We start from the raw sequence: 11,292 nt of genomic DNA, 5'->3' as shown, positions 1-11,292 counted from the left end.
GTGAAATGCTTTTGAATAATTGATTGATTACCAAGCGTGGAGTTTCATTGGTTTCCATTGTATCCAGCATGCTAATCTGCTGCTGAAGTATGAAGAACGTTGACATTTTGACCCAGCAGGTCTGGTTCAGAGTCCCGAAGTTACCGAAATCACACAGCTGCTCCTCCTCAGTCAGCCCTGTAATAGACAAATTATGCCATCTGTTGGCCAATGCATGAACTTACAACCCTGTATGGAATTTGTATTTTCTGAACTACATGAACTGATTGTGAAACAGGAAAGAAGCAGCATTCGTTGTTTAGTTGCACAGGTTTGCGAGTCAGCTATCCAATACTAGAACATAATAAATCAATGTGTGTCAATGAAAACCATTCTTCGTTATTTTTTCAGGTAAACAAATGCAAAGCAATGGTATGGTTTCACAGTTATTTTGGTCAAGTTTCGGCCGAGAACTTTAACAGAATATTATACCCACCCTTTAATGAACCAATCAAATTGCGATGCTAGGTGTAAGTGCCCGCCCATTTCGGGTTCTTCCAAGTACCTGGACCAATCAACGAACGCCTCGGTGTATTCAGCCATTTTGTATGAAAATCAAGGAAACCTGCCGCCGCGCCAGAGACCTGTGGATTATATCGAACGATGGAAGGGTGAGTGAAAAGATGTAGTTTCATGTCGAAAAGAAACGGAAATAATCTAACCGTAGTTTACTTTTTAATTTGTTTAATTATTTGTATATACAGCCATGCTGTTATGGAATCTGTTTACTATATTTGTGTTTTCTAGTAGTTCAACGTTTAGTTTGAGACGAGATGATGCTTGAGACTTTCAAACAAGGCTAGCTAGTTAGCATTGTCTGCGCGTGAGCGTGTCCGGAAGAGATGCGAACTAGTTGAAGTTAAGACGTAAGGGTTGTTTAAAAAAAAAAAAAGTATTATACTGCAAATAACAATACAAACGCTAGTTGCAGTTTTTTAATGTAGACGAAAAATAACCACATTTAAAGTATTGCCAAATGTAGTTTTAAAAAACGCCCATCTTGAATCAACGTGTCTTTGTAGCTAGTTTCCGCATTCCATATGTGCGCTCGTGTTTGTGGAAGCGAATGTCGTGTGTTCAGGATTAGGTTGAATTGTCGAATAACTGGTTATTAGCTGGTCAGCGGACATTTCAATTCAACGAAGTGAACTAACGCAACTTTAAACGAGTCAATCCCGTTTCTAGCTAACTATGAACTTCATAAAGTTAGTGACTAAACTCCCCCTTTCGTCCTGTATTTCCTCGTCTCCTCTCTTCCCCCCTTTGTCTCAACAGACACAAGTTAGATGCTGATCTGTATCCTATGGGACCTGGCTACGTCACAGATATAGAGTAAGTCTGCTGATAGTTTTCTATTTACAATCAATCTAAAATTTACAATCGATTTAAAATGTAATGTAACATTTTGAGTGATTTGCTGATTTGCTTATTGGTTGATCTTTTAGGAAAATGCACCCTGCCCTCTTTGGAGCAACTCAAATGAGTAACCCTCCTTTTCTCTCTCTCCCCAGTGTCTCAGTGGGTACCAAGGTAGGCATCTTTTCATTCACAATTGAATTCCTTGTGTTTTTCTCTCCGTCTTTACCCCTGTGCTAAAATGTTGGTTAAAGTCTCTCTCCTCTCTGGCTGTTAGCATGAGTGTCTTCTCATTGTCTCTCTGTCCCAGTCAGTTTTCTAGCCTGGCTGTAACAGTAGCTGTATTGTAGAGATGGAATGAGGCTGCTGGGCCACTCCAGACATGAGCACCATTGACTGACTGACACAGAGCGGCTTCATTAACTGTAGTCTGTATGAGCAAGACCATCTGTCTGACAGACTGCTCCTCTCCAGTCATAACTCTGTTAATGCATTTACCCAGGTCGTATTTGTTGGTGCACGTAGCAAAACCTTTTGCAACAGAAAATGGAAACAAGTTTGTTATTGAGCATATTCATGTTTTCTTCCAGTTAGTGCTTAGTGAATAGAACCCAGCTAGGCCTGTCTCTGTCTCCGTGATGTATGTGGTTATGATCATTGTGAATGTTCCTTTCTCTTCCAGAGGGGATCTGATGAACTCTTCTCCTCCTACATCATGACCCCAGGTGTGTGTGTAGCTGATGGTTAAACAGAATGTTCTGTGCTGTTCTCTAGTAGTTTATGGCGCTAACGGTAAGAAGTTAAATTAAAAAGGTGTCTGTGTTTGTAGCCAACGGTAATGACAGTAAGAAGTTCAAAGGTGAGATGCGGAGCCCCAGCGCTCCATCGCGTGTCATCCACCTGCGCCAGCTGCCCGGGGACATCCAGGATTCTGAGGTCATCAGCATGGGAATGCCCTTTGGGAAGGTCACCAACCTTCTGATGATGAAGGGAAAGAACCAGGTACATGCGCACACTACAGGTCCTTTGCCCTAAAGGTGTTCTCACACTCACTACAGATCCTCTACCCTAAAGGTGTTCTCACACTCACTACAGATCCTCTACCCTAAAGGTGTTCTCACACTCACTACAGATCCTCTACCCTAAAGGTGTTCTCACACACACTACAGATCCTCTACCCTAAAGGTGTTCACACACACTACAGATCCTCTACCCTAAAGGTGTTCACACACACTACAGATCCTCTACCCTAAAGGTGTTCACACACCCGGCTGATCTTGTGTGTGTGTGTGTAGGCGTTCCTGGAGATGAACACTGTGGACCAGGCTCAGACCATGGTGAACTACTACGCTACGGTCACCCCCCTCATCAGACAGCAGCCTGTATTCATGCAGTACAGCAACCACAAGGAACTCAAGACCGACAACTCACCTAACCAAGTGGTAAGAGGACACTTCCACCATTGACCCATACCAATATGAGACTCACTAACCTGTATGTCTGTAGCACATTTGTCAAATCATTTTCTTTGTCCTATGCAGAGGTTACAGCATAGTGCCCACAGTACAATGTAATAACAGTGTATGTTTGTCGCCCCCCCCCCTCCAGAGAGTCCAGGCAGCACTGCAGGCGGTGAATGCTGTCCAGGGTGGCACCATGTTGGGCTCTACCATGACCGGTATGGGGGGTGTAATGGGTGCTACCATGTCAGTTGGAGGGGGAGAGATGGGAGCCAGAGGCATGGCCACCCAGAGCCCTGTCCTTAGAGTCATAGTGGAAAACCTCTTCTACCCCGTCACACTGGAAGTCCTGCACCAGGTACGCACACTCCTCCAGTGTTTCTTAGTCATGAGTGTGTTCAAATGGTTTTCTTTTGCTTGTTGTCAAAATGCCTGCAGCAGGGATGTAACCTGTGTGTGTTCTCCCCTGTAGATCTTCTCCAAGTATGGGTCTGTTCTGAAGATCATCACCTTCACTAAGAACAACCAGTTCCAGGCTCTGGTCCAATACGCTGACCCCATGACGGCACAGCACACCAAAATGGTGCGTACACCCCCCCCCCCCCTCTAATAAACCTCTTTCTCCATCTCTCTCTCTCTGCCATCTCCAGATGGTCAGAACATCAATAATAGATGATGTAAATGGACTTGCCTGAACTTCCACACCCCTAATCCCTCTGTCTCTCTGCAGTCTCTAGACGGTCAGAACATCTATAACGGTTGCTGTACTCTGAGGGTGAGTTTCTCCAAGCTGACCAGCCTCAACGTGAAGTTTAACAACGATAAGAGCCGTGACTACACCAGACCTGACCTTTCTACTGGAGAGCAACACAACCCTCAGCCTGGAATGGACCAGCATGCGATGGCTGCTGCCGCCTTCGGTAACACACACACGTTAGACCGGTGTTTCTCAAACTGTTTTGTGCCAGGTGCTAGCACGTAGCTACCAGGGTGCTCTTCTGGAGACTGTCAAACTGACACTGAAATTAGATTCATGTCTTTTTCCCCTCTCTCCCACCTATCTCTTTCCAGGGTCTCCAGGTCTGATCTCAGCATCTCCTTATGGACACGGATTCCCCCAGGCCTTCACTCTACAGCAGGCTGCAGGTACATCCCCACATTAACACAGTCAGCTGGTTCACTCTACCTGTAGCCTACTACAAACCTGTTCTTACTCCGTTTATTACATAGCTATTGCTACATTGTCAAATCATCGGTCGGTCTACTCCAGCTGCACAGGTTGGCCTCGGTGCTTGAGATATCATGTGTGTTTCTTTGTATGTGTCTAGGTTTGTCTATGCCCGGTGCCTTGGCGTCATTTGGTATGGGTCCAGGGGGCATGGCCGCTAGTCGTCTCGGCCTGCAAGCCCTCGGCGGTGGAGGAGGACAAGCTGGCGTCCTATTGGTCAGCAACCTCAACCCAGAGGTCAGGACTGTTACTACCCACACACTCTTTCTCTCATCCACAAGCACACCAGTGTACATCCTTTCTCTATCGTACAAGCACACCAGAGTAAACTTTTCCTCTGGGCCCTTTAAATGGGTGTATCTCCACAGTTTAGAACGAACAGTCTTCTGTTATCTTCCATTTCATGGCTTCCTTTTTGTCTATTCTTGAGTTGCTGGAGACACAATAATCCTTATATAGAGACACCGGCCATGTTATTGTACTGTATTATCTGACCTGTACTGTTGTTAATCTCTCTTTTCTCCTCCTAATGTTGCCATAGTGACAGTGTTTTAATTTAGACACTTGTGTTTACTGACCTTGTTCTTTTCTTTACCTCCTTTTCTTTTTTTTATTCTCTCTCCCTCCCCATCTCATCCTGCTCTTTGCCCTTTATAAAAACTCACTCCTCTGCCAACTGTCTGTCTTCTCATCTTTCTCTCTCTATCTCTCTCCCTCTATCTCTCCCTCTTCCATGTGATCCTCCCGTGGACCTCTTGGCTGCTGACTGCTGGACTCCATCCCTCCATCCCTGACTCCACTTTACCCCTGTCCCCTCCCTCTTTCTCTCTCCCCCTCCCTGGTTCCTCTACCTCCCCCTGCTGTTTATAAAGAGCGTTACACCAAACTGCCTCTTTATTCTCTTTGGTATGTTATCAGCCTTTCGTTTCCCTTTATGACTTTAGATTTTACATTTACCTACTGTTACCAATAATATTATATCATCACTGTACCTACCTCATTCAGTCTTCATTTACCCTTATATTGACCTAAATATTTATTTTATTATTTTATCATTCTTTAATCTGTTTCGCTTTATATATATATATATTTAATTACCAATTGGTACTGAATCTAACTATCTGTTACCTGGGCTGGTTTTCATGTTGTGGTCTGTCTGCCTGTTGGTCGGTCTGTCTCTGAATCAGAAATCCAAGCTCTCCTTTACATGAATCAGTCGTTTCATTTCAATGGCCAGAAACTGAGTAGTGTGGTGGTATAGAACCTGTTGTCTGGGCATTGCAGTAGTCTAGTCTGTCTGCTGTTGATCAAGACAATCACTTTACAACACTGGCATTACAACTAAGTCTCTTTCTTCATGAAAATGCATCTGGTTTGGAGTGTGTGCTGTGTTTTAACCTGTGTGTGTTCTCCAGGTGTGTATGGCGACGTGATGAGAGTGAAGATTCTGTTCAATAAGAAGGACAACGCTCTGGTCCAGATGGCTGATGGCACACAGGCTCAGCTAGGTACTGTGTGTATGTGACTGTGCGTCTGTGTGTTGTTGTGTGCGTTGCAGTAGTTAGTGTGTGTGCTCTGGTGTTTGACGGGCTTGTCTTCTCCTCAGCGATGAGCCACCTGAACGGGGTGCGTCTCCATGGCCGGTCTCTACGTGTCTCCATGTCTAAACACACCACCGTACAGCTGCCCAGAGAAGGTATGTACACACACTACCATGTCTAAACACACAGCTGCTTAGAGACGGTATGTACACACACTACCATGTCTAAACACACAGCTGCCCAGAGACGGTATGTACACACACTACCATGTCTAAACAGTGCCTTGCGAAAGTATTCGGTCCCCCTTGAACTTTGCGACCCTTTGCCACATTTCAGGCTTCAAACATAAAGATATAAAACTGTATTTTTTGTGAAGAATCAACAACAAGTGGGACACAATCATGAAGTGGAATGACATTTATTGGATATTTACAACTTTTTTTAACAAATCAAAAACTGAAAAATTGGGTGTGCAAAATTATTCAGCCCCTTTACTTTCAGTGCAGCAAACTCTCTCCAGAAGTTCAGTGAGGATCTCTGAATGATCCAATGTTGACCTAAATGACTAATGATGATAAATACAATCCACCTGTGTGTAATCAAGTCTCCGTATAAATGCACCTGCACTGTGATAGTCTCAGAGGTCCGTTAAAAGTGCAGAGAGCATCATGAAGAACAAGGAACACACCAGGAAGGTCCGAGATACTGTTGTGAAGAAGTTTAAAGCCGGATTTGGATACAAAAATATTTCCCAAGCTTTAAACATCCCAAGGAGCACTGTGCAAGCGATAATATTGAAATGGAAGGAGTATCAGACCACTGCAAATCTACCAAGACCTGGCCGTCCCTCTAAACCTTCAGCTCATACAAGGAGAAGACTGATCAGAGATGCAGCCAAGAGGCCCATGATCACTCTGGATGAACTGCAGAGATCTACAGCTGAGGTGGGAGACTCTGTCCATAGGACAACAATCAGTCATATATTGCACAAATCTGGCCTTTATGGAAGAGTGGCAAGAAGAAAGCCATTTCTTAAAGATATCCATAAAAAGTGTCGTTTAAAAGTTTGCCACAAGCCACCTGGGAGACACACCAAACATGTGGAAGAAGGTGCTCTGGTCAGATGAAACCAAAATTGAACTTTTTGGCAACAATGCAAAATGTTATGTTTGGCGTAAAAGCAACACAGCTGAACACACCATCCCCACTGTGAAACATGGTGGTGGCAGCATCATGGTTTGGGCCTGCTTTTCTTCAGCAGGGACAGGGAAGATGGTTAAAATTGATGGGAAGATGGATGGAGCCAAATACAGGACCATTCTGGAAGAAAACCTGATGGAGTCTGCAAAAGACCTGAGACTGGGACGGAGATTTGTCTTCCAACAAGACAATGATCCAAAACATAAAGCAACATCTACAATGGAATGGTTCAAAAATAAACATATCCAGGTGTTAGAATGGCCAAGTCAAAGTCCAGACCTGAATCCAATCGAGAATCTGTGGAAAGAACTGAAAACTGCTGTTCACAAATGCTCTCCATCCAACCTCACTGAGCTCGAGCTGTTTTGCAAGGAGGAATGGGAAAAAATGTCAGTCTCTCGATGTGCAAAACTGATAGAGACATACCCCAAGCGACTTACAGCTGTAATCGCAGCAAAAGGTGGCGCTACAAAGTATTAACTTAAGGGGGCTGAATAATTTTGCACGCCCAATTTTTCAGTTTTTGATTTGTTAAAAAAGTTTGAAATATCCAATAAATGTCGTTCCACTTCATGATTGTGTCCCACTTGTTGATTCTTCACAAAAAAATACAGTTTTATATCTTTGTTTGAAGCCTGAAATGTGGCAAAAGGTCGCAAAGTTCAAGGGGGCCGAATACTTTCGCAAGGCACTGTATGTACACACACTACCATGTCTAAACACACAGCTGCCCAGAGAAGGTATGGGCCGTCTAACATCCACTACTGTTGTGTCATGACATGTTGTACTCTATCCTATTCAAGGCCATGAGGACCAGGGGTTGACTAAGGACTATGCCACCTCTCCTCTCCACCGTTTTAAGAAGCCTGGCTCCAAAAACTACAACAACATCTACCCTCCCTCTGGCACACTGCACCTCTCCAACATACCGTACGTACACACACACACACACACACACAACGTCCCCTTTTATGTTTGATTGTCCTATTGCTTTTTCCTAATGCTTTCTCTTTCTCTCTAGTCCTGCAGTAGGGGAGGAGGATCTGAAGGCACTGTTCAGCAGTTCAGGAGCTTCAGTCACGGCTTTCAAGTTCTTCCAGTAAGTCTCAACACCCAACTATACTTTTATGACATCACTACCTATGATCAAATCAAACTGTATTTGTGATGTGCTTGTCTTTGTCTTTATTACATCTTTACCTAATGATGCAATAGTCTTTGGCATCGCTACCTGACGATGTAATGGTCTTTATGACGTCACTACCCAGTGGTGGAATGGTCTTTATGGCATCACTACCTGATGTAATGGGGAATCCTCTTTCCTGGTGTGTGTATAGGAAGGACCGTAAGATGGCTCTGATCCAGATGAGCTCAGTGGAGGAAGCTGTTGAGAGTCTCATCGAGTTCCACAACCATGACCTGGGAGAGAACCACCACCTCAGAGTGTCTTTCTCCAAATCTACCATCTAACACAATCATACACACACAACACACACACACACACACACACACCTGTAACTACAGAGTACAGACCAAACCCGTTCATCAGAATGCCTTCCACGTCGTTTGTATGTCAAGTCTTATTCCACACGAGACACACTTAATCATTCCTTTATACTTTTTAAAAAGTTTTTATCATTATTTTTACACAATTATTTACGTTTACTATGGATATAATCGGTTCATATTTTATTTTAGTAGTTCTACTTCTATGGAGGGAAACTCATAGAACTCTCCAAGATACACATCTAGTATTTCTGTTTCTACACTCTGCAGAATGCACATCTAGTATTTCTGTTTCTATACTCTTCAGAATGCACATCTAGTCTTTCTGTTTCTAGGTTACAATGTTTTATTTTTTCCATTTGATATACTTTAAAAAAAAATATTCCATTGATTAATGTTTTCTGTTTCTACTGTCTGTCCTTGGGATCTTCACCACTAGTCATATTGCTCTAACAAAATGCCTTTCCGCAACAGTCTAGTGCCTTAACCAGACCAGCTGGCTAGCCTTTCCATGCTATTACATTGATTTTATAAGATTGGACTCTCAAATAGGCTTTTTCTTTGAACATCAATCACTTGATTTGAAATATATGGCTGTGGTCTTCCCTTTTGATTTCTAGGTGTACACTATGCATTCCATTGTATTTTTGTAACATTAGTAGTTCTATACTCTTATCATTTTCTATACCGTTTACTGTTTGATATCTACCAGTCACTGCGCATCAAGTCTTAATTCTTGCTTCAGGGGTGCCATTTAAAATCATGCAGCATTTAGTCTTTAGTGCCTACTTCACCCCTACTATTTTACACGCACACATGCAATACTCCAATTTTATTTCATACAGCCTTAGATATTTAGTGCCTACAACACAAACGTATTTATTACCTTTGTTCTGGCACTGACTGTCTATATATGGCTTTTGCTATAGATTCTTCTGTAGCATAAATTGCTTCATGTAGCTATTGATGGTTGATGTTATTGAGGACCAAAGTACCTACCACCCCTGCTACTTAAACGATCTGCGTCAGTGTAAAAGACCGTTCTAAACTCTCTGTTCTCCCATTGGTTTGATTCTATGGTCCAAATCGCCTTTAGGGATTTGATTTTGTTTTCATTTTATACCTAACCAGTCAGCCACTAGATTTAAAAATCATAATTTTGAGTGAGTTATACCTTGAATTTGTGATATTTGGTTTCTTGTCCCATTTCTTTTTAATTACAGTTAAATTCTTCTGTTGGTAGAGTACTTTAAGCATGAATATATACTGTATGTTGACCTAGTTGATGATATCACAGTGGATAGCTGTGAGGTAGTTCTGTATTCCTCTCCTGGTAACGGTTGTCGCTTTTATTTTCCATTATGGGTTTTATTGGGGTCCGGGATCAACAGGATGTGATGTCATGAAGCAGTGGGTAGGGTTTTTGTCTGTCTATATTTAGTGTTTTTGTACCACAGTGATTTGGATTAAAGATTCCATTTCATTCCAACATGTATATTTTGATATATAGTTAACAAACGTTGATTCCAACATGTATATTTTGCTATAAAGGTAATGCCAGCTTTCTCTGGAGGGCTGTAAAGATGAGTTTTGTATCACAAAGAAATTAAACTTAATGGAACACAGCCTTGTGTTTTTGATGTTTGATGATTTCCAAATGGCCCCCTAGTCTCAAGGCACTACCCCTGGCCCCTACTCCCTATAGGCACACTTGTAGATCTGAAAGGATTTGAGAGGTTTTAAGCAAGCTTCTCTGCCTTCTGATAGGCTTGGGAATCTGGTCAATCCCTGTATGGCCACTTGGTGGAGCCAGAGCCATGTATAGGATACAGTATACATCACTGTATCCAGGAAAATAATATGGCACTAGGTGGAGCCATTTATCGCTCTGACTTTCTCCCCACTGCTACAGAGGTGACTTCTTCACCAATTAGAGAGGATTAAATGCATAGAAATAAAATGAATAGAACAAGCTAATCATTGACTTGAACTAAGGTTATTTCATTCTATATGCATTTAATCCTATCTGATAACTGAAATCCAGATAGTTATCTTTAGAAAAACTGGGTCCTGGTAATTATCTCTGTGACATCACCTTTGTGACATGTTCTTGTGATTTTACTCCTAGGACAGTGCCTTCTGTTCAGTCCTCGTGTCCCACTTATAACCGTAGGGGTCTGGTGGTGGTGATGAAATAGTAGTAATTTCCCACCCACACAGTTGAATTTTCTTCAATATACAGTACCAGTCAAAAGTTTGGACATACCTACTCATTCAAGGGTTTTTCTTTATTTTTACTATGTTCTACATTGTAGAATAGTGAAGTAGTGAAGACATCACAACTATTAAATAACACATGGAATCATGTAGTAACCACACATGCGGAGATAATTGGTTTACCTACTCTGCGTCTGACAAAGACACAGCGGTTGGAACCAAAAATCTCAAATTTAGACTCATCGGACCAAAGGACAGATTGCTCATGTTTCTTGGCCCAAGCAAGTCTTCTTATTGGTGTCCTTTAGTAGTGGTTTCTTTGCAATTTGAACATGAAAGCTTGATTCATGCAGTCTCTGAACAGTTGATGTTGAGATGTGTCTGTTACTTGAACTCTGTGAAGCATTTATTTGGGCTGCAATTTCTGAGGCTGGTAACTCTAATGAACTTATCTTCTGCACCATTCCTATGGTGGTCCTCATGAGAGCCAGTTTCATCATAGGGCTTGATGGTTTTTGCAACTGCACTTAAAGAAACTTTCAAAGGTCTTGACATTTTCCGGATTGACTGACCTTCATGTCTTAAAGTAATGATGGACTGTCGTTTCTCTTTGTTTATTTGAACTGTTCTTGCTATAATATGGACTTTATCTTTTACCAAATAGGGCTATTTTCTATATACCACCCCTACCTTGTCACAACACAACTGATTGTCTCATATGCATTAAGAAGGAAAGAAATTCCAC

The 11,292-nt window shown here is 42.4% G+C and overlaps 1 protein-coding gene across 2 annotated transcripts; it reads left to right on the top strand.

Annotated features, from left to right (window-relative positions):
- The first annotated feature begins 567 nt into the window (after nt 1-567).
- Nucleotides 568-9,955, top strand: LOC110527371 (polypyrimidine tract-binding protein 1). Of its 2 annotated transcripts, none has more exons than XM_021608603.2 (17): nt 568-650; nt 1,315-1,371; nt 1,551-1,569; nt 2,078-2,120; nt 2,225-2,397; nt 2,691-2,837; nt 3,004-3,213; nt 3,328-3,438; nt 3,586-3,775; nt 3,927-4,001; nt 4,184-4,320; nt 4,956-4,989; nt 5,499-5,591; nt 5,690-5,779; nt 7,628-7,754; nt 7,846-7,923; nt 8,162-9,955. In XM_021608603.2, the coding sequence occupies exons 1-17, from the start codon at nt 643-645 to the stop codon at nt 8,292-8,294; spliced, it is 1,725 nt and encodes a 574-aa protein (XP_021464278.1). In that variant the 5' UTR covers nt 568-642; the 3' UTR covers nt 8,295-9,955. The 2 variants fall into 2 exon arrangements, with proteins under 2 accessions (XP_021464278.1, XP_021464277.1); XM_021608602.2 differs by having other exon boundaries at nt 596-650; nt 1,485-1,569.
- Nucleotides 9,956-11,292: the final 1,337 nt, after the last annotated feature.

This window comes from Oncorhynchus mykiss, chromosome 18 (assembly GCF_013265735.2).
Source record: "Oncorhynchus mykiss isolate Arlee chromosome 18, USDA_OmykA_1.1, whole genome shotgun sequence".
Taxonomy (NCBI): domain Eukaryota; kingdom Metazoa; phylum Chordata; class Actinopteri; order Salmoniformes; family Salmonidae; genus Oncorhynchus; species Oncorhynchus mykiss.
Note: the sequence above shows the minus strand (reverse complement) of the source record. Positions and strands in the feature narration are given on the sequence as shown.

What these genes read in the sequence shown, in the direction of transcription:
- LOC110527371 (XM_021608602.2), top strand. An exon ending in ACAACTCACCTAACCAAGTG is followed by an intron (nt 2,838 to 3,003) that starts GTAAGAGGACAC and finishes CCCCCCCTCCAG; the next exon opens with AGAGTCCAGGCAGCACTGCA. An exon ending in CGTACAGCTGCCCAGAGAAG is followed by an intron (nt 5,780 to 7,627) that starts GTATGTACACAC and finishes ATCCTATTCAAG; the next exon opens with GCCATGAGGACCAGGGGTTG.